Source organism: Paramisgurnus dabryanus, chromosome 10 (assembly GCF_030506205.2).
Source record: "Paramisgurnus dabryanus chromosome 10, PD_genome_1.1, whole genome shotgun sequence".
Lineage (NCBI taxonomy): Eukaryota > Metazoa > Chordata > Actinopteri > Cypriniformes > Cobitidae > Paramisgurnus > Paramisgurnus dabryanus.
The window spans coordinates 10,266,313-10,290,020 of record NC_133346.1 but is presented as its reverse complement, the minus strand read 5'-3'; the positions used below and the strand labels follow the sequence as shown (position 1 = coordinate 10,290,020).

Here is a 23,708-nt window from a genome sequence, read left to right as displayed (position 1 = left end):
TGAATAATTAAACCAGTCAGACACTGACAAAAATCCGAAAGTTTCTAAAACAGCCTACTGTTATTCATCCATACACAAACTGCCTAAACACAGAAAAATAACCCAAGACAAATCTTTGACAGACATGTGATACACACGAGAGCACACAAATGCACACACACAGCAACGCAAGCAATAACCACCTGCGCAAATATCCTTCAATTGACCTTCCTGCTCCTTTGGGGCTGATGAAATCAGCTGACCTCTCAATCTGGATTTCCATTTTATTGCCCTTTATCAGATTCCTTAGTGCCGCCAATACTTTAATCCAACCAGTGCCTCTATCAACCCCACAGTTCTCCACTAAATCGTTCTGCAGCAATTGGTGTTTGCGCCCCAGAGCAAAAGGGTTGCGTTTAGATGGGATGTATGAAGTGGACGGCTTCGATATTGCACTGGATCTGTGCCAAACGTGAACCCAAACGATTTCAAACTCGCAATACCATACCCAGAGCTCAAACTCCAATTTAATCCACTGAAATGGGAGCCCTGTTTTGGAGAGCCAATTCTCCTCATAGCCAGAGGTAACAGACTGAAGGTAAACACTGAAGAAGGCACCATACATTAAATATTGCCTGAAGAAAGCCTGCTTGGCTTTTTGTTACCTTGATAAATCAGTAATTGTGCAGATTCGACAGAGCAAACTGTGCTGGGACCTGTATTCATTTCCATCAGCAATATCTGGAGTGCAGCAGGGCATTCAGGGTCGGGGTCAGTAGGTCTTATTTTTATAAATGTAAATATGCCAAATGTAAATGTAGTTCCCTCATCTGAATCGCCTTGACAATATTTCTTTGTCATTTGCTCTTTATTTCCAATCTCTTATCGTTCTTTTCACCCGAACCTTTAAATTCTGAGCCAACAGAAGTGACAGTGGCGTGATAACAGTCTGCAGGCAATAATTTTTTTTCTCTTTATCTCTCTGCCTTTCTCTCTCTCTCTCACTTTGCTCACCTTATCAAACTCACAAAACTTTGAGAGTTTAGTGAACTTTTGTTTAAACTTTAACAGGAATGGACATCAGACTAGAAGTTGAGCTATAATTTGCATATCAATGATTTATTAATTAGACCGAATTGATGGAGTAAAATGCTAAATAATGAATCACAGGGTTCCCACACCTTAGTTAACTTTAAATTCAAGGACCTTTCAAGGACTTTTCATGTCCAATATCCTCAAATTCAAGGATTAAATGTGGGGACACATTTCAAGTGAGAGCAAGGTTACATTGTTTTACCTTTTAAGATATATTGTTACAGTTCCCTTTCGAGGGAACTCGCGCTGCGTCACTGCAGTTAAACTTTGGGGACGCCTCCAAATCCGTCTGAATGTGTATATCAAATTCAACCAATGGTGAGGCTTAACGACAAAGACATGGTGATGCGGGAGCTAGGAAGTATATCACTATCTGAAATATTGCCAAAGACAGAGTTACAGGGACGAAGGAAGTATGGCAAGGGAGACGCAGCGTCTTGTTCCCTTCTCAGGGAACAACAGTTACATACATAACCCGAGACGTTTTCATGTGTCAAACACAACTATGCAAAAAAGCATTTTGGTATGAATCAACATTCACATACAGAAGATATACAGGGCCTTGAATTTTTCCCACAGATTCACAAACCTTCAAGGATTTCAAGGACCCGTGGGAACCCTGGAATCAGTTCGATCATTTCTCTTCAAACTCGACTGGAGTCTCCATATTGGACAGCACTGGTACGTTTAGACCCTTAAAGTCGCCATGAAACGGAAGTAGCGATTGCCTTATTTTCCCCGTGGTGACGTATATCCGAATGAAACGGCTTTTGAGATGAAATAAGGCAGGGCTGGATTTGAATTTGTCCATCGAGATCTGATTGGATCGTTTGAAGTTGGGTCGTGTTGCTAATTGCTAATCACTGCGATCTTCTCCCGGACCCCGCCCACCTGCCATACTTTTGACCGGAAGTGAAGAGAGATCGTTTTGAGGAGGGGAGGAGATTTGCATTTTTGATTAAAGATTATGAGCACACACGAATTTTTACAAAATAATGAAGCTCACAGATAAGTCATTTGTTAATAATACCACACTATTAAAAATACATATATAGTTTTTCATTTCAATTTCATTGCGACTTTAAAGCATAATCAAATTGAGAATAAGCACCTACTTATTCGCAATCCATTTGTATATACAAAAATAATCACTTGGAAAACAAATGATGTCAACAACATAACACAAATGATTAAAAATGTGAAAAGTGTTTCATTCCTAAAGTGCCATTTACCATCACTCTGTTATTTTATTGTAGTAAAAATGCATACAACAACAAATTAAAAAACACTTCAATAGTCCCACTCCGTCCTTCAGACGATCACCTGCACACATTAGCATTCCCAACAAAAGATGCATGAGTTTTATAAATACTACCCTGAACACAAAGACACCAGTCACATCTGCAAAAATCCATCATTGTCACGCAGATAACGGAGCGATGGCGGCGGAGTCAAGGTTTGTGGCTCGCAAACATTGCATGTCCTTCAGTGTGCTAGCGTGCACCTCAATAAGAGTTTGATGCTATCTCAAGGTCCCTAGTACCTCCCTCCCGACGAAAAGCCAGCGAGCAGAGGGAGTGTTTTTGTGGCCTCAAGATCAGAGTCACAAATCTTTGGAGGTGCTATGGATCAATATAATAGGAGATTTATTAAAATAGCCAAAACAGACCTGAAAACCGCCGGACACCAGATGGAATAAAATTAGTTCGAAAACTAATTATTGATGTGAATTAATCCCAGAGTAGATTGTTTACGTGGGTGTATGTTAATCAAGTTCACTTTAGCATGATAATGTAAGCCATTACGTCTAAATTACTGCGTTAATGTGGCCGCGATGTGATCACGCTAGGGGCGGGAGGCTTCACTTTGATGGATGAAGCTCTCCGAGTGTGCGAGTGAGTGAATATATGTGTTGTTGATGAATCCGAAGCAGGACAAGGGAACGGGGCGGTATTAGTGTTAGCTATTGGGCCGCCCCTTTATTCGCCTCTAATGGATGTCTGTCAGCTGCTGCTGTTTTCATTTCCGTCTCTTCAAATGTATGCGATGTTGTGGCGTCGGCATGAATATACATTACACTTCACGAGAATGTCGTGGTGAATGATGGCTCTATCCAGGCTTGACAAACATGCCTATAATTGTGATGTTAACCAAGGCTGCGATTAAAATCACTATGATATGTTTGCGCTTATGTATGCAAGGAATGCTGTAAGTGCATTTAATCATAATATTTGTTAGAAAAAATTTTTATTCCGAATGTTATAAACACTTAACCCTGTTTTTATTAAATTGCAAGACCTCGCCTTTGGTTAAACCACTTTAAAGAACAGGCCCTTGTGGCATATGGCTTTAATAAATGGCATAACAACAACAACAACACTTTCAAAACAAGTCTTATAAGCAGCTTGACAAGGTTTTAGTCAGCAGGGCTCTTGGCATCAGTAGAATCTATTAGGGCCAGCTTGAAACTCTGACCCTACCTGCAGCTTTAATTAACCCGGTGAACCACTACTAAAACACTCAAAGAGCATTTAACTAATTCATTTTCACAAATACTCGCTTACAAATTGAAATAAAGAGAACTGTGAGACTGCTGTTGGCTTGCAGAAATGTAATGTTGCACTGTCACAGTGGGGAACCTTCAGGGCCTTCTACGCCTTCAGAGAAGGCCTAAAAAAATGTATAAAAAGATTTTTTATTATAATAATATAAATAAATAATATTCAATAAAATATGTTTTTACATTTTTAAATTTCTATTTAATTCAATTTAAAACAATACATGTAATATATTTTCTCTCATCTATGTTCTAACGTTAAGCTTACTGTCAGGTTCATGTCATGAAAACATCTAATCCAATCAGAATCGTCCGTCTCTGTTAAGGCCCGGTTATCTGGCTCATTCATTGGTTAGGACTTCATGAATCCCAGGGAAGGCCAAGCTATGTGTTTTGGTGTGGAGAGTGACGGGCAAATCGACCAATCACGTTTTGATTTCAAGTGGGCGGGCAAAAAACAAAACATTGTAAGCCTTCATGAAGTCCTAATCATGCAACAAACTGGATGCGAGCTGCCGTAAAACACCAAAGACGAAGATCATAGACCGTTAATATTAATACAGTCTAATGGCCCGAATCTCTGCGGTGAGAGTGGTTGAGGTAAATGGCGGAAAACGTGATTGACGTTGTGGCTAGCTTGATAGGGCTGAGGTAAAAACGAAATTACTTAAGCGCGTACTCGTGAAGAGCACAGCTGGGAGAAGCGCGTGCAGAGGAGACTGTGCATATGACGCGAACACGAGAAAAATAATGGGTTTAATTATACTTTTACTTCCTGACAGTTTCACTTGTTACGTGAGGATAGTAATGACTGACAGACGACGCCGAATTACATACAATATAATTTCCTAACTAAATCTGAGAGAATGCGAAAACATTCAAATATTTTTTACCTCGCTATACCCGATGGGCAGGGCGGAGATACATTTTGGTAGCCCGACAAGAATTCGCAATAGCCCCGGGACCTCGATTTTGCGAGCCCTGGATATCTTATAACAACAGTTATAAGCCACAAAGAGGTGGACTGAGAACGCAGGGTGCTATATTTCCCCTTATGAAAAAGATTAACAAGGTATCCTACAGCTAAATATATATTTCCAAAAATATATGCCCCTGTCATTACAGAGCAGCAGAATCTGTATTTGTGTTTATCAGTTAAAGTAATTTTAAACTTTAAAACTGCATTTAAAGGCAGACAATGCCCATTCTGTAATTCAACTTTGCGTGTTCAGAATTTTTACACGTTCACTGTATGATTTAACGAAATACGAATAGCCTATTATTATGGATGGAGAGGCATTTGCACTTCATTGCATATTTTGAAGGCCCAGCTGAAGTACCCACGGTTCGCCACTGCACTGTCAAGATAATAAACTTTATCCAGTTTCCCTAAGAGGAGGTCAGAAGTTCTCCTCCAATCTAAAATTTTTACTTTTTATTATTACAGTTAGAGGTTTAAATTCCTGTGCATTAAACTTCTGTACATAACCTTTAACAATGTTTGTGAATCAAATGATGATACTTCAAATGAGTATGATGAGACTTAAGCACCATTCACACTATGGACAATAAGAATAAAGATAACTATAAAGTTAAGTATATTAGTGTCCACACTGTCAACCGTTAACATTACGTTTACGCAAAGCTCCATTTGTTAGCTGCAGTTTCACGTTTTGCCATTCATAAGCAAAAATAAATAAAAGTAGCCCAAACAATATCGTTCTTTTATTTTGTTATTGTTATATTTGCGATGTAGCCACCACTGTTCTCTTTAATTTAAAATGATTTTATTTTTATAACGATTTTATACTATTTTTTTATAGTAATCGTCATCTTCTTGTCTGACATCACGCGCTACAACTTCTGGGTCAAAACGCTCCATCAGATGCCCTAAGCAAACAACAAACTATACTAATATACACTGGCAGTGCAATGTAAATCGAAAAATCGCAATCCTAACCTTTATCTCTATACTAAAACTCCACATGGCCAGAAAAATATTAATATTTAATGAATTGTTAAAGTATTGTTGTCTTGGACGTTGTGAGCTTGGAGAATGTACTGTACACCCCAAGTTTATAAAAATATAGCTTAACCCTTTCCCCGCCATTGACGAGTTATCTCGTCAATTAAGAGAAAACATTTCCCTTATGTATGTTTAAGGTAATCTGTAATTCCGCAATTGTCCAATATATGGCACTCTTACCCAATTTATAAAAAAATTAAAAACACATTTTATTAATTTTAAACTCCATTTATGTTTTGATAATCATTCTGAATCTGATCTCTAACAAAATTCTGTTAATATATCAAATATATATCAAATCTGTTCTTACATTTGATATATTTGTATGTTTATATATTTATAGAAGAACATTTTCCGTGAAGGCATTTTGTGAAACTTTTGTGGAAATCACAAAAAATGCTGGCGGGCAACTTTAAAAAAAAGGCTGGCAAAGAATGAGTTAAATATGTAATATGAATTAATAGCACTCATAAACGGCCATTGAGATTGAAGTTTCATATGAAGGATGCTTGGACGCGGAAATAGTATTCAACAATTAGTTTACTCCGAAAAAAGGATGACCCATACATGGGGTAACCAACCCTGGCAACAGCAACCATACAGCAACATGAAAAAACAATTCTTGGCAACTGCACAGAAACACCATGGCAACCAGACAAGCATCAATTCTTCCGAAAATCTCATTCTAATCTGCTTTCTTCCACATCATTAACTTCAAAACAAGGTACAAATGACTCAAACAGGTGTGAAAGGGTATAATTTCAAACTAGTTCTCAGCCGGTTTATTTTCCTCCAGCTCTGTCCAAGAGTCTGATTAGACTCTGCCAATTACCCGTAAACCCTGGGGATGAGGGATTAAGACTATGACCTTCGACCCCCTAGCGTCGGCCTGGGGGAAACCCCCTCGTGCTCTCCTCCTTCCCATCTTTCTATCTCCCTCTGAAAACAAAGTCTGTGTAATCCTACCCGTGAGCACTGCAGTCCACTTCAATTACCTCTTTCTCCTGCCACTAGAGCCGCATTCTGTGGGGCACGGCTAATGAATCCCCCGACTCGCAACCTTTCCCCTTTCCAAAATCAATTCCTCGTCCCCAGTCCTTCATTAATTTTAAAGTTGGATCTTTGACAATGTAAGCAATCCCTTAAAAACGCTCGGATGGCTCTGCTGGGGGCTTTTCCTTACACCCAAAGCAGATGTCTATAAAGTAATGAGTCTGTTTGTTTGAGCCACTGAGAGATAGGCGAAAAGCTTTACAAAATCAATTCAGAGATGTTTAGTAGTGGATACGGGACTTTTGGAGGTCTGTTTGAGGTCTTTTTCAACATAAAGGCAGGGTGCATTGCCAAGATGTGCATGACAAGTTAGCTGTGCAGGTTAATCCACAGGTCTGATGCCCACAGGTTTTCTAGCAAGACAGTTCATTTAGGTATCAACTTTGACTTCAAACAGAAATAGACGTAAATTAGATCTTTTTTAATATGCAGTTTAAGCAAAGCTGTCAAATTAACATTTCATAATTATTTCATATTGCAATCTAACTTTGATTTACATATCTTAACAAATCTGAACACAGATGTGAATGAAACATGAGACTTTAATCTCATAGATTATATTAAGAATCATCATCGATGATTTTTCCTTCCAGTGGTCTGACCTGTACAAAACCTGTAACACCTTTCAAAGCTTCTAAACAACGGCAAAAATGCATCAACTAAGCATTCAGTGACGTTTAATGAGAAAGTTTATTCTGATCGTCAAGCATGATCGAGCATTCAAGAGGACGTTATTTTGTTCCCTGAAAGCTTGGATGTTTTATGAACACTCATGAATAAAATCTTTATTTAAATGTATGAAAGAGAATGACAAACAGCTCTCTCTCTGTGATGAAAGGTTTACGATCCTGCAGCCGATTTCAGTATCCGAGTTGGTCGTCTGTCAATCTGTCCACTACGCAAGAAACGACCCGTCGCACGTACAGAGACGTGCACACACACGCTTGAGGATAGCTTCATGAGAGCACTAGCTTATCTTTGTACATGATCGTCGCGAGGCATTAATCTTATTACATTCGGGTCGGGAAATCACCAAGCGTGTCAATTTTGGTTTAACAAGCTGTAATCCTCAACACGATATTAAAATGTGCAACACTTCCTCCGATCCAAATTTGATTCAGGGATGCACTAATGTATTATCAAATTGAAATCTAATGTGTCAAATAAAGCATGTTTCATGTTTATGCCATATTCTGTAGTTCGGTTGGTGTAGCTAACAACGCCAAAGTCATGACTTTTGCTTATAAAATGCATAGCTTGAGTGCATGCTTTATATGATGTTTTATACATTTTCTAATGAATATCATACCAATTGTTCCTTAAAAATTCAAGCAATAGGCAATAGCAATCATAATCATGTGAACAGGTGGCAGGTAACCGGAAGGCTATCGATTCCTCTGATTGATGATGTATAATGCTAATCATTATCTGCATGTGAGAACATATGGAGAGCTTTAGGCCTGTCCGCTGGCTTCTCAACCCTCTCATCTTCTTTAAATGACCGCGTTTGTCCCCCAGCCCTATGGACGTCCACTTATCCACAAAGGACCACCCCTGACCATCTAAACCGATGCAGACCAGAGGCAGAGAAAGGGAAAAGCATTCCACTCAGACAAGACACCCATCAGCACCAAAAAACGTCTCCAGGGACCATCGGACAACCCATGTGTTGTGGATGTAGGATACAGGGAGAAAAAATAAGGAAGTAAAAAAACATTAAGTAAAAAACCATGTAGAGATATTATAGTTGGGTAGAGGGGTGTATCCAGGTATCCATTTATTTTTTACATTGCATTTATGCATTTCATACAAAGCGCATTCTAGCTATACATTTATTTCCTGGAACCAAACCCATGACCTTTGTGTTGTTGGTAACACTCAACCAAATGAAAAGACCAAAAATAGTAAGATAGTTAAGAGGTTGTTGTGCTGTCATTGTGTGAGTGATTTCCTCTCTCCAATAATCTGTTGTCACCACTAAGAGTTCCCTTGTGGAGTCAACACAATTATAGCGGATTTGTAAGAGTGCTTCTCTTGAAAGCACCTGTCCCAGTCCCACATGAAAGGGACATCTCCTTCAATATCTCTGGATAGATGGGTCCACACCTTTGCCCTGCGGTCATTTAGGGTAGAAAACAATATGTCATTCTGGCCCGCAACTGTAAGGAACTTATAAAACAAAAGCGGAAGAAAACCCCAAAGAACTCATGACATTTTGAGGAATTTAAAGCCTAATCTTCTTGACCATCAATGGCACTTCAGAGGATAAGAGGATATAGATAAAGTTTCATATCTTCTGGCTATGAGATGCCAGAGCAGCTTGGATGAGGTTGAATTTCAGAGGCCTTCATATCACCATAACCGTCTCCCGCTTGCACGCTCAGCATCAACTCGGCCCGGTGCCAAACACATCTGTTGCAGCCGATGAATCCGCGGATTGGGCTGACTCCTAACAGAAGTCAGAGGGATGTGAACGGGGTGGAGAGGTAACAGGGGAGTCGGAGGGGGGGTTCGATCCGATGCTTAAGGCACGTGCAGCTTGGACATCTGTCCTTCTCTTCCACCCCCACCAGCTAACATCTCCTCCACCGCACATGCACATCCCAAACCCCGATAGGATCAAAGACGCCTCTCTAGACATAATGAACCCAGCACAGGCTTAGGCCAAAGGCCCAGACTGATATTGCCTTGGGGACGGTGGGAAATCAACAGTGCTGCTTTTACCCCTAGACTCGTTTTTTTACGTTTTCTCTGGGCCTTTGTTTGCGGGGGCATTAGCATGTGCGTGTTTGTCTTCATCTGGACGTTCATTTAGACGCTGTCTCTCCTGCTTAGCCGTCACCTGAGTCCCGTTGGAGCAGAACAGCTGGGATCCTGCTCTGTTTGCCTTCTCTCACAGCTGATTTATGAAAAGCATCTGGGTGAGTTGATGTGGCGGACGCACATGAAAATAATTTACGCCATATGTGAGAAACGCTCAGGCGAGTTCATGCTAGCATTCAGCTACTGTAAAAAGTGTATTAAACAAACCAAGAGACACGCTGTACAGACTACCATTTACAGACATCACAAACAGATGTACTGCATAACAAAACATATTGAAGTAACATCAAAAAAATGTAATATTAACAAGATGCGGCACGGCTATGAACGGGGGAGATCGCAACGGTCAATATGGCCACTCTAGTCCCGCCTTCCAGAAAAAAGAGCCAATCGTCAACCATTAAAGAATGACATCCTCTGGGGGAAGGACTTTGCGCAGTATCTGACACATGGAGGCATTGCAAACATGGCGGCGCAATGACGCGACTTCCTTAAAAAAACTTTGTTAAAATTAAAAATGCTTTTTTTAAACTGTAAAGACAAAAACAAACAAGCAAGAATGGACGCAAATAAATATAAATAAATAAACAGTATTTGTCCTGCTGCAGTGTTTGGGTTGGATGTTCTGGGACACAGCTTTACAGCGCCCATAAACACCTGACTGCAGTGGCACGGCGCGCTGTGCGAAATAACTGTGATATTTCATATTTTTATGACTCAAAACCCCATCGCCGCTTTCCTGCCTGATGAAACGATATGCATCTGATACGAAAGAAGCAAAGACGGACGAGATGCTGCCAAGGAGCATCATTTCAAGGCCCTTAACTGCTCATAAACATGCTCATCTGGTCTTCCCCGAAACCTTTCAGCCCCTTTGCTTGTCAGGCCGACAAATTGAAGTTATAAATGGGTATTCTTTATGTGCAAGGCTGCATGTGCGACACAGGAGCTGGGTATCATTATCCAGAGCAGGAGGATGAAAAGGAGGGGGAGGCAGAGCAACGGTGGGATCCAGAGGCACAGAGCCAAAGAACCTCCACCCCGTTCACTGTTAATCATTGTACCACCAGTGCCTGCCTGGGGTGGCCTATGCTATCTACATCAGGGTATGCCAGCCTCATTTAAATGACAGAGAGGTTTGATGCAGAGGAAAGGGCTAACGGTGAAATGGGCAGCATCATCAAAACAAGTGATTTGAAATACATCTTAGATTGGGATTCTGTAATTGGTTTGAGAATATTAAAATGGTTTATATGTTTCATTTCATACAAATCTTAATCTTAAATTGATGGCATCTTTATCTGTGTTTGAAAATTGTTCAGCCTCCGCAGGAAGCTTTTTTGCACAAGTCAATCTCAATCTCTTCGGTTTGGTGCTTGATGGGAGGTTAATCTTCACACCCTTTCAGGACTGTGACGGCCTGCCACTCGTGACATACCACATACACACAAACTCTTTTCCTGACAAATCCCTACACTCATCCCTGGCACTTGAGGTAAATCCCAACATTCCAAACGATTCAACATGTTTTGAAAATCTGCCAAAGTCTTTTTTAAAAGATTCAATTCGCCTGACTATAACTATCACAATGTATTGTGGGTATGTTTGTCTCATGCATTGTTGAGCAGTACAAAAGTCATTGGTTCAATCGTAGGGATATACATACTATATATTGCTTGTAATGCATTATGAGTTGCTTTGGATAAAAATGTCTGCCAAATGCATAAATGTAAAATCAAAATATTTATTGCTTAAAGAGACACTCCACTTTTTTTGAAAATATGCTCATTTTCCAGCTCCCCTAGAGTTAAACATTTGGTTTTTACTGTTTTGGAATCCATTCAGCTGATCTCTGAGTCTGGCGGTACAATTTTTAGCATAGCTTAGCATAATTCATTGAATTTAATTAGACCATTAGCATCACGCTAAATAAATATCCAAAGATTTTCAATATGTTTCCTATTTAAAACTTGACTCTTCTGTAGTTACATCGTGTACGAAGACTGTACGAAATTAAAAGTTACAATTTTCTAGGCCGATATGGCTAGAAACTATACTCTCATTCTGGCGTAATAATCAAGGACCTTGCTGCCATAACATGGCTGCATCAGGCGTAGTGATATTACGCACTGCCCGAAAATAGTCTCTATGGTTACTTTCAATATTTTCAGGCACTGTGTAATATAATAGCGCCTGCTTCAGCCATGTTACAGCAGCAAAGTCCTTAAATATAACTCTTTGGTTATTTTTTAGCACGATGCTAATAGTCTAATCAGATTCAATGGATTATGCTAAGCTATGCTAAAAGTGAACGGTCCAAAACGGTAATAATCGAATGTTTAAAGGAGTAGTCCACTTTAAAGATGGGGTCCATTGACTTTTCATAGTAGGACAAAAATATACTATGGTAAGTCAATGGGCCCCATCTATAAAGTGGACTACTCCTTTAACTCTAGGAGAACTGGAAAATGAGCATATTTCAAAAAAGTGTAGTGTCCCTTTTATGAACTCAAAGACTAAGCTCTAAAATAATACATATGTAACTTCAACTAACACACCTAATATTTTTTATAAAAAAGAACTATCCAAACCAAACTAAATCAAACAGGTTCTCATCTTTGATGCCTAATAAAAGCTAAACACCCAACCATCTACATAACCTTCTCTTATGTTCCCATTTCATTGTATGAGCCATACAAAAAGCTATTAAACTGCTTCAATCGAGTGTTTTGGAAGGAAACAGGGCTGCTATGTGGGTGGCTGACTGATATATTCACCCGACTGTAAGCTCATTATTATTCAGTGCTTGGAAGCGGTGCATGTAAACCGTTACCGGCCCCGCGCTCTTGGACAGAGCGCTGGCCCATAAACGCCTGAGTGGAGAACAAAAGTAGAGGAGATAAGGGGATGAGGGAGGGGAGAAACAAGAGAGGCCTCTGTATTGACGGCACAACCAGGAGGAGACCCCCGGGCCCCCCCAGAGCTGGTCTTTTTGTATGCAGATACAGACAATAAGTCTATTAGTGATTTGGTCTGAGCTGGCGCGTGTGGCCGGCCACGGTGGAGGCTAATAGAGACATGGTCTTTGGAAAGAAAGAGGATTACTTTAATCTAGTGATGGGCTACACTTCTTTCAGTTAATGAGAGGAAAGAATTGTACTGTATGTATGTCTTTTACCTAATGAAACGGCCCCCCGTCCACAGCTATCTGGGGAACTGAAACCATATTTCTTGCACTTTTGACTATTCATTCCAGTTGTCAACCCAATGGTTTACTACAACAAATTATACAGCCTGAATAATGTAATACGAACATAGAAATGGCTTTTGATGGAGACAAAATTTACTCTGAGCTAAAGTGCTCTACATTACCCAATGTAATTCTCAATACTGAATATCCTAATTCAGCACCCATAATGGATTTGTGTACTTTTTGATTACACAAAAGACCACACACTTATTAATTTTTGTTAAAGGAATACAAAAAAATAAGTAGGATTGCCGCCACTGCTGTCAGCTTTGGAAAACCAAGCATTTTATTCCGTAAACACATGCGATTCATTTCAGTGGCTTGCCTGAGGTTGAAAAAGTGCTGCAAAATAAAATTATTGATTTTTGGAGAGGTACTGTCTGGAACACGAGTGTGTATAAAACAAAAGACTAATTAATGTACTACCACGGAAAAAAAAGACAAATGCTGATTGCCGGCACACTCCACAAAGAGTTCAACGGTGTTGAACCTGCGGCAGTGGTAAAAAGCTTTCACGCCATCACAGAAAAACAGCGGAACGTAAGAGCTTGTAAATGGAGTTCAACAATCATGTGAACAATGTCTAAAGTAATCAGTGTCCCACTAGACAAAGATGTTTCATATTTAATGGATTCTCAATAGGCCGCATGAAGAGAGCCCAAGCATATGAGATAGCTCCCATGCACTTTTACATTAGCGCACGTGTTGCGGAAATCATAGCTTAAACCTGGCCACGCAGTCGGATCTTGTGAGCGCTCAGCGGGATGAGTCAGAAAACATCAGGGAGACAGGACTCAGGATAAGACTTGACGTTGAATTTCTTCTCGCAGGGGTTTGGGAAGGGATTCTCGTTCATTTCAAATCCTCTGATCCTTCAAGGTGAATCAGATATTTCAAGGTGGATCCCTAAACCTGACTGTGATGGGAAAGAGCGCTGAATGCTTTCACAACAGACGTCCCAAACATGCATGGACTGAAACTAAGATGAAAGCCATCTTCGAGATTGGCTGGGGAATGTGATTGGTTGATGTTGTTTGATGGAATTGAAGTCTCATCTTATGCTACAAAATTGGTATAGGAAAGTACAGGAAATAAGATGCACCAAACCAGCCCGATTTGTGAAGGTGAGAACGAAAAGCTGATGGTTTATGTCCAAATGAGAAAACACTCTAAAATACCACATGAGGATTTAAATTAAAGGCCAAGAAAAATGTAAAAGCTTAAGCTGTATTGCTTGTGGCGTGCGTGTGGGTCTACGCTCTCCTACGTTCTAAACACAGACCAATATCTTGGCCCATCGCCCCCTCCCATTTCCCCGATGCCAGCTGGCAATGCCAAGGAGAGCGAAGCAATCAATCATCATATCCCAGCACTGGTGCCTGCACAAACTCTTTGAGTTCTGGAGCGTGCAGGGATCGTGAAGCCACATATGCCACAGAAGGAAAACAATTTCACATCCACGGCAAGCTTTCGCCATCAATCACAGCCCTTAAACGGGTTTAGTGACTTTAGGTTAATGCTAAATGTTATTTTTTACACCACAATAACAAAACCCGAGGCGTTTGCTTTCATTTCTGAGTATTTGAAAAACAAAGCTAAAGTTCAGCTTTGACAATCTGCATATTCAACAATACATCTTCATTCTGAACCCTTAACTCATTTCCTGATTTAATATGCCAGTACAATAAACAATTAAAATTTTACAATCTTGGTTAATAAAAAGCATGGATGTAATTAAACCCTCTTGACTAGGGTCAAACTCTCTTAAAAGTAAAAAAACAATGATTACAAATAGCATGTTATAAATAAATGTATAATGATGCTTGTCTGTCCATAACTCGCATCCAAAATAATAAGGTGCTGTGGTTGCCTGGGCATTGCTATGTGGTTGCTAAGCAGTTCTGAGTGGTTGCTAGGTGGCTTCTTGGTCCAGATCAAAAAAGCCAACCTAATGATTAATTGAAATTCTCATCCCCTATGGACTCAACATTATACACGTTTTTTTTTTTATGGCAATGCACCACAAATTAATTTGTGCAATATTTTAGCATGGGCATAGTGTAAAACAACTGCATTTAATGTGGGCAATGACTACACAAACATTTCAGTATTTCAATAAACTCTCTGGTCTATCGCTAAATTCTGGATTAGTCCATTTTCTTTAAAATAATCCAGATAATTTACTCACCACCATGTCATCCAAAATGTTGATGTCTTTCTTTGTTCACTCGAAAAGAAATTGTTTTTTGAGGAAAACATTCCAGGATTTTTCTCATTTTAATGGACTGTAATGGACCCCAACACTTTAAAGTTTTAATGTAGTTTAAAATTGCAGTTTCAAAGGACTCTAAATTATCCCAAACGAGGCATAAGGGTCTTATCTAGCGAAACGATTGTCATTTTTGATAAGAAAAAAAAAGTGCACTTTTAAACCACAACTTTGCTTATATCTCCGGTCATGTGATGCGCCAGCACGACCTCACGCAATACGTCATCACTTGAAGAGGTCAGGGAGGAAGTATGCAAAACTACGCCCCAGTGTTTACAAGTGTGGAGATAGAGGACCGTTCCGACGTTGTTGTATGTTGAATGATACTAATTAATGTCTTTGTGTCAGTTTATTGTTTTAAATTGTCCCCAAATGTGCGTGTCATTAAATGTAACACCTGACCTTTCCACGGCTTTACGCAATTACATGAGGTCGCGCTGGCGCGTCACAGGACCGGAGATAGACGAGAAGTTGTGGTTTAAAAGTGCATATTTTTCGCTAGATAAGACCTTATACCTCGTTTGGGATCATTTAGAGTCCTTTGAAACTTGATTGAAACTACATTAAAACTGTTACTTGTTGGTGTCCATTAAAGTCCATTAAAATGAGAAAAATCCTGAAATGTTTTCCTCAAAAAACATAATTTCTTCTGGACTGAACAAAGAAAGACATCAACATTTTGGATGACATGGTGGTGAGTAAATTATCTAGAATTTTTTTAGGAAAGTGGACTAATCCTTTAAATTTCCAACTATTAAAAACATTTGGCGATGTCAAAGGGTGACAGAAGTGAACTCCGGTTTTGTTTTCTGTGTCTCGCCTGCTCTGGTCATAACCCCGACCACACAAAAGCACACAGATGCACCGTAGCCATTAGGTTTAGTAGAGGCGGGATTAAATTTAACCTCCTTTTACCACCTGTTGCTCATTCAGCAAAACTAACTCAACCCTCCTATCTTACTAAGGCACCCTTTTTTCTCACAAAACACACAGTTTCATTTCACAAAACACAGAGTTATGACTGCAAATTTAGTTTGGATGAGACATATTTAATGTAGACCTAGAATAGCACCTATGAATCAAGATGCTCATGTTGCCTAGCAACCAGAAACAGCCTGAAGTTAGATAAATGTACTCCATTACACGGCAGAGGAATTGTTTATTCAGATAATTATTAATAATAGAACAAACCGCTCGCATCTTTCATCTTATTGCATCTGGTGCTCTGCGTCTGCTTAAGAGCGGCCCTTAACTGTTAAAATCCCTGTAACACAAAGCCTCTCATGGCACATTGCTTTAATCTCTGTTCCCAGTACAGTTTTTGTGAATATCACTGCTGCACCTCTCTCCCTATTTCTCTCTCCAAGGTGGCCATATGTTCACATGTCTGATCTGTTACAGGTGGCTTGTTTTAATTAATTAATTCAAGTACTGAGAGAGTTAAAAAGCTAAGAGGACATAAGGGGCCGTGTCACCCCACATCCAAGCGACCCCGTCCTGTCAGCAGTCTCCATGACCCCTAGAGTTCGACAGGCTAAAAGATCTCATTATTTCTGCATGGACACATGGACACACACGTCTGGCGAGATGACCGTGCTGTTACGAGGTTAATATACATTTGCTAAAATTAGTGAGGACGAATTTTCAACTTGGCACCTCTTTTCTGCAATACTTTGGAAATTCGGGGAGATTAATCGCTCACATATTCACGACGGAAATAAATCTACTTTGTAGATGCATCTTATCAAAGTCTCCCTGTAGTTTTAACCGCTTTGCGGGACCGAAATGGCCCGTCGAGTCGTGATGAAACGGGAAGACGGATGGCAGAAATCTAATTCATGAAGTTTTTATAGCTGTATCAGGGTGTGCCGGTGCATTAGCACTAAAAGACTTTCCTCAAATTTAATTAAAAAGCTTTACAATGCTCTTTTACAATGCTCTTTTTCCTCGCTTTCATAATCAATTTATATCCAAGAGTTTCAAAGTCTGGACAATTGCAAGTCACTCTTCAGCACCCATGTGGAGTTTTGATCCAAAGCAATAAGGTTAATAGCACTGAGGGCAGGCGGCCCAGAGGAGGACAGCATGCCCTATAAGCCACTATTACTTTATTTCTGTCCTGGACAGGGGGGGACTTCAAATAAATAGGCTTATCTGTGAAGATGTCTAGCTTAAACCCCAGAGGTGTGCATTGCGGTGTACCCTACTTTACACGAACAATGGCATCTGAACAAGAACATCAGACTTTTTGTTTAAAAAAACCACTAAGAATTGAGGATGTTAAAGGCGGGGTGCATGATTTTTGAAAAAAAAATCGTTTCTATCGCATCTAGTTTGTCGCTTGAACATTTTGAGTTTACTCGCTTCATTTGTGTGTGAAATTCTAGTCATCGAGACTTTTACGTGGAAATTTGCGCCATGAGAGGGGCTTCTGCGACTCCGCTCGCTTTCCTTTCACTAGAGCAAGCTCCTGATTGGTTAACGCGGCACGTTTTTCTGCCAAAGTTCAAATTTTTTAAACTCGCACGTTTGCCGCGTTAATGCTCAATTCGCGCAAACTAGACGCGCGAATGAGGGGGAATCGTGTCTACCGCTTCGCACTAAACGCCTCATTCGCGCCGCGGAACCTCCAGACGCGTGTCAACGTGTCTTCACATTGACTTAACATTGAAATCACTCGTGCTTGACGCCTATACCACGGCAGGTCTGAACGCAGCATTAGGAGTCTGGCCGAGTACCACAACACACTTGTAGCCAATCAGCAGTAAGGGGTGTGTCTACTAACCGACATCATTGCCTGGGTTGCGTATGTGTGGGGCGGGTCTATCAAAAGAAGGTCCAGATTCTATTGGGGTAGGGGCGTGTTTGTTTAGGCGATTTCAAATATCAACATTGGCTTTCAGAGTTCATGCACCCCGCCTTTAAATCAATTACAACCAATACATTTCATTTAGATTACATTTCCTATTACACTAAACTAAAACAATTCCCGTACTCACAACAGAAGTAAGAGTCCCATCATATTATCCCTTCACCTGTTCATTCCCAGCATTCCACGGGACAGCTGTGACCCTCACCTGTTCTCCTTAAAAACACCCCAAACTTTCATTAGATGATCCGAATGACAGATGCTTACCCATAAGCCCCTACAAACCCTAAAAATTAAAAAGAGAAGCGACGCTTAATGCTGAGTCTCAACTAAGCATCATTTAAAAAGTAATAAAGCACAAACCACCAATGAGCCGTCACAGATCGCTTCGCTTTCATTTATCATTTAAAGTGCAGGGATTCTGTCACTGTAAATCACGGCAGCTCCGGCTTCATCATCAGAGCAATATTACTGTGCATTCATAACTCATCACTTTGGCCGTAAAAGCAGCATATATAAACAGGCTGCAAAAGCTCTCACCAGGATTTTAAAACTTCCCACACATACCGGGCCCAAAGCCAGTTTCTGCTTACCGGAACATCTCTTGTACGACCAAAGCCCCGTGCCCTCGTAATATATAACATGCTGCCTGCTGGTGGCAGAACAAGACGCTTGACATATGGGTTTCCTACTCCTTTCCTTTCAACCCCTCTCCCTCCATCTATATATACACATAAATGCACACCTCGCTCAAAACCTGTGAAGCAGTCGAGCTCTCCGGCTGGCAGCAGATGAAGACCCTTTTAGCTGCCCACCACCTGGCTGATGGATCTGTGCCATGCTGGTAGGGATGATCTGGCTTCATGCAGAAAGCTGGCACTGTGTGTCCAAATCTCATCTGCACAATGGGATCTCCAAGGAAGGAGCAAGATTTGGAAGTACAGCTTAAACAAACATTGCATTCGTAGTAATTGTATGGGAAAAGAAATTGGTTTGAACCCTGGTACAACAGTACACAAAGAGTTCATGTTCCATTTCATAGCATGATTGGACAAATAAAGAGCTTTGCACGGTGAAAGATAAATAAATTATTTTAACACGGTACTCTAAATTCCTTTAGCCGTCTTGTTTCTGTAACTCAGTGGTAGAACATTGCATTAGTAGTAGTGCAAAGGGTTAAGGGTTCGAACCCGGGCAACACACATACTGATTTTTAAAATGTATAGCTTGTGGCTTTGAATAACAGCGTCTGCCAAATGCATAAATGTAAATCCGTTTCCAAAATGCAAGGAAAATAAAATTTTTCATGATATGGCCCATTAACTGAATTGGTAATAAAATATCTTACTATGTAACCTCTTAAGCTATAAAATCGCATTTGTGAGAAGCTGGGATGAAGAGCGATATACAGTACAGACATCCCATAATAAAATATCGATCTCTAGAGGGAATGTTGCATTGTCTCCAGGAGGCAACCAGGACAATAGGGACATAAGGGACAGGACATGATAAAGATATGTGGTTTCTGAATCTAGACTAAAAAACCTGGAAAGAACTCCTGTGGGATTGTAAAACTTCCAAAGTATTTGTATATCGGAATTCTTTCCGCTCGTTGTCTACAGTTAATGACAATTGCAGTCTCATTTGAAGAAATATATGAATGTTTCTGCTCAATAAGACAGCAACTCATGCAAAAACCTTTCATTTACAGGGGTATCATAAGAATTTCAGACATCTGATTATGCACTTTATTCTTTTTTTTTAGTTCACTGAGATACAAAAAGGATTTTTATAGCTGTTGTAAAAAAAATTCTTGTGTCATATTTAAAACAAATATAGCCAATGTTGGCAAAGTTATTTTCTGAGTGAAAAACAAAAATTCATGGATCACAAACTTACACTGAACTGAGTTTTTAACAGCACTGTCTCAGTAATGGAGCTGAATATTATTTAAACATAAATCCAATTTCCTAACTAATGGCTTAATGTAATATCATCCAGCAATCCTTTAATTTATTCAAGCTACTGTTAATAACCATTATGCTTTAAAAAGTTTGTGTGGATAACTATTATCTCGCCTGCTAGGCTGCAAATAACATATTTTCAGGTTTGGAGAGTCTTGAGAGAAATGTGACAAATAAACAACTTTAATCCTGAAGACATAAAAAATAGCGCCTTTCGTCTATTTTTCTTTCAAAGATAATGCAGCAGGTATGAAAAATCCTGCCGGTGCTCAGTCGGGAGTTACAGATCCTAATTAGATAGTCGAGTGTGACTGGATTTTAAATGGTTTGGGTTTAAGCAGTGCTCTGTGTAATAACAACAACGTAAAAAAAATTAAATAGTCAGGATTTATGGCTAGCTGAAGACAGGATCTGCATTCAGAAGATCGCTTGGTTTTGAAGTATGCAAAAATGCTGCTTTTCATTCCAAGTGCCAGGACATGGGGACTATTTTGTCTCGCAAATATCTCGGAGCAGATGGTGAAATACTTGAGCAGCTCCGTTGACAATACCAGTTAAGGTCAGCGGATCTGTAGCCCACCGAGAAACAATTCTGATACATGAGTGTACAAATCGCATTATCTTAACTAACACGCCGTCACTTTATGGTCACATGACGAAAACATAATGTTGTGGAAGCGTAATGAAATTGTCAATAATCTAATGACCGAAATCAAATCCCACCATCAGCATTTAATTAGCGTGTATCCAATACGGAAAAAACTCCTGCTGTTAAAACCTGGAGCTATTCCACGAAAAACACTGGCGTTTTTTAAAACCCAACATCTGTCACCTGAAAGCAGCCAGCATTGCGCTTCTCTCATGCCTATTTCTGGGGTGAATTTATTTCTCATACTAGCTGCCATCCATCTACATTAATAGCACAAATCAGATTACCTCCTCTAAAACTAACAATGACCTCAGTGCTTTCCTCTATCCAGGGACGATGGTTATGGCCCACTGCAGCCGGCGCAAGACTAAACAAGATAGAGTGCAAACGGAGGGGAGGGGGAAAGATGAGCAGAAGAGGACAAAATGGGTAAGAGCTTATAAGAGTAAGAGATAGGCCTATACGGAAATCTCCAGCAGGAGAAATTGAGCTAGAACGAGGGAATGGAAAAAAGATTGGAGTACAAATGAGCCGACTTACTTGCGACCTCCAAGGAGGCATTGCGGCTGACGGCCTCGCCCAAGTAATTCCTGGCCACGCACACGTACACCCCTTCGTCGGGCTTGCTGCGTCTTCCGTGAACGATCCGGAGGAAGAACAGGGAGCCGCTGGGGAGCAGCATGCGGTGGGAACGGGGGTCCTCGCGGTCGGTTTCTACGCGTTCGCCGTCTTTGTACCACTCCACCATTGGGGTCGGTCTACCTTCTGCTTTACAGTTCAAAGTGGCGGGTTCGCCTTTAGATACGATTAGGTCTGAGGGGTGTTCGACGATCCGTGGGGCGGCATCCTCCAGCCTGGGACGAGAACCTGAAAGAGAGCAAATGGTTATCATGAGTGTACATAAAAATTAACAGGGTTTTACATTTAGGGAAAGTTAGTTAGTTAGACTAATAGTGTATTAATCAGTAGCTCTGCCCACAGTGAAATCTCAAACTCCAGTTCCACATTAATGTATGTGATATTTGATCTGATTGCCTGTGGTAATGATTTTTTACTATTTGTGTGTACAGACAAATGTTCTTGTCTCCGGAAATGTGTTGCATCATACTTGGTTATGACCTGCATGAATAAATTCATGTATTTGGCGGATGGTTTTATCCAAAGCGATTTACAGCGTACTACAAGTAGGCGTGTAAATCGGACAGTTCATTACGATATGATACAATATCGATTTTGTCCGCTAGCGGTGCAAATATTTGCCGATACATCAAACCAACATGATCTCACAAAGTTCTGTGGTATAGTGACGAAATGTTTTGTTCATTTATCCGTGTCATTGTCACGAATCTCTGCATTTTTCCGTGTCCGTACCACAGACTTTCTTTTCCGTGTCAGTGTTACGTATTGGTTACTCAATCATTTTTCCTATTTTTAAACCATTTTCGCATGTATTTGTGGTTAGATTTGGGGTTTGGGTTAGGATGTCCGTTTAACTATTGGTTTATATAATTTTTCTCTGGATTTTTAAACAATTGTCGCCTGATGTTAGAATTAGAGTTGGGTTTGGTTAGGATGTCATTTTAGGTAACATAAAGTCATTCTAACCTCAACCCCCCGCGAAAATGTTAAAAAAATAGGAAAAACAATTGAGTAACCAATACGTGAAACTGACACGGAAAAATGCGGAGATCCGTGACAATGACACGGAAAAATTAGCAAAATATTCCGTGACTATAACACGGAAATTCGGGAGATCAGGTTGCATCAAATACTTCTTTGATGCAATTACCATTCGATTAATTCATCTAATTTTTTATTATGCGCCTTTTTATTAACTTACAAATGCAACCAAAATATTAAAAATGAATATTTAATTAAACTCTTTGAAAGTAGCCCAAACTCTGTCCCAATTGGAACATTTACAACAACAAACTAACACAAAATACACTTTTTTTAAATAAAGAAAAAGTTAAAAGTCTTTCAGGATTTTGTGTCAAAATGTGCAATGGTGACAATCACTGAGGTAGTTGTAGAAAAAAAATGAACTTTGCTCACTTGCTGAGAGTAGCAGACGAAAATAAACGGAAATGTGCGCTTATGGCGAAAATGCATAGATTACATGAAGAAATGAGGATGAAGAGTGCATCAAAATAATGAAACATATTTTATGTGTGGCATCGATGCATCGTATAGTTAGAAATTTAATTGACGTATCAATCCATATCGATGTATTTTTACACCCCTAACTACAAGATATAAAGATGTAAGTGTCCATGGATTGAACCTACAACCTTGTTCTTTTAAATGCCATGCCATCTTCTAAGGCTATATTCATGGTGAGAATAAAGTCTAATTAAATAAAGTAAGACTAGAAAGATGTTTAAAATTCATTTAATATCAAAATCCTTTTCACTGCTTAAACAATGCTCTACCAGTTGAACTACAGGAAAATGTAGAACATTTTTCTTATTTCACCAAAAACTGCTTTTTATTTCAGTTTAATACCAGAGGATCACCAAAAAAAAAGAGGCATGGCCCTGAAACACTTGCTATGCCAGCTTCAGGTGATCATTCATGCCGCTGTTGACAAGAATGAAAAACACAATCTCGGTTGTGTAAAATTAAAGCATTATACATATGGATTGTTCTTACGTACGTCACATCGATTGGCAGTGTAAAAATTACACGCTTTAAATTCAACAGCCATCAAATAAAACTAAAAAGCAACTGCAGGTGGAAGGAAGGAATGTGTATATATAATTTGTCTTCTGTTTTAAAATGCATGTAAACTCCTGCCAAATGCTATAGGAGTTTTGCTTTGCACAGATGTTGGGGGAAGTGAGAGAGAAAGTGGGGGGGTCAGTCAGTGGTATGGTAATTCAGGTAGGCTTTCAAAGAGCTTTGAAATTGCTTTTCTCTCTACCAATTTGAATGACAGTGTGGTGGTGTGACAATTACAGATGAATAACAACAACACGCACGCTGATTCTCAACAGGAATGGGGAATTTCAGCTATCGGGAGACATCTGGGGAAGAAAAGTGAGTCATTGTGCATGGTGATGTTGGAAATAATTACCCATCCTGATGGCAACAATTACGCCGGGGTTCAAAATTTGCTTTGCAACGTGACAGTACAGGCGACTGCCGTTTCCTGCAGTCGGAGAGACGGATGGG

General features: G+C 40.0%; 1 protein-coding gene across 3 annotated transcripts in view; it reads right to left on the bottom strand.

The window, feature by feature from the left end:
* The window catches only part of robo3 (roundabout, axon guidance receptor, homolog 3 (Drosophila)), a 182,095-nt gene that overhangs the window by 40,977 nt on the left and 117,410 nt on the right, over window positions 1–23,708 (bottom strand). For all 3 annotated transcript variants that reach the window (XM_065259478.2, XM_065259486.2, XM_065259493.2), the window contains one exon: window positions 21,075–21,401. In XM_065259478.2, the coding sequence (XP_065115550.1) occupies window positions 21,075–21,401 (327 nt within the window). The remainder of the gene's footprint in view (window positions 1–21,074; window positions 21,402–23,708) is intronic.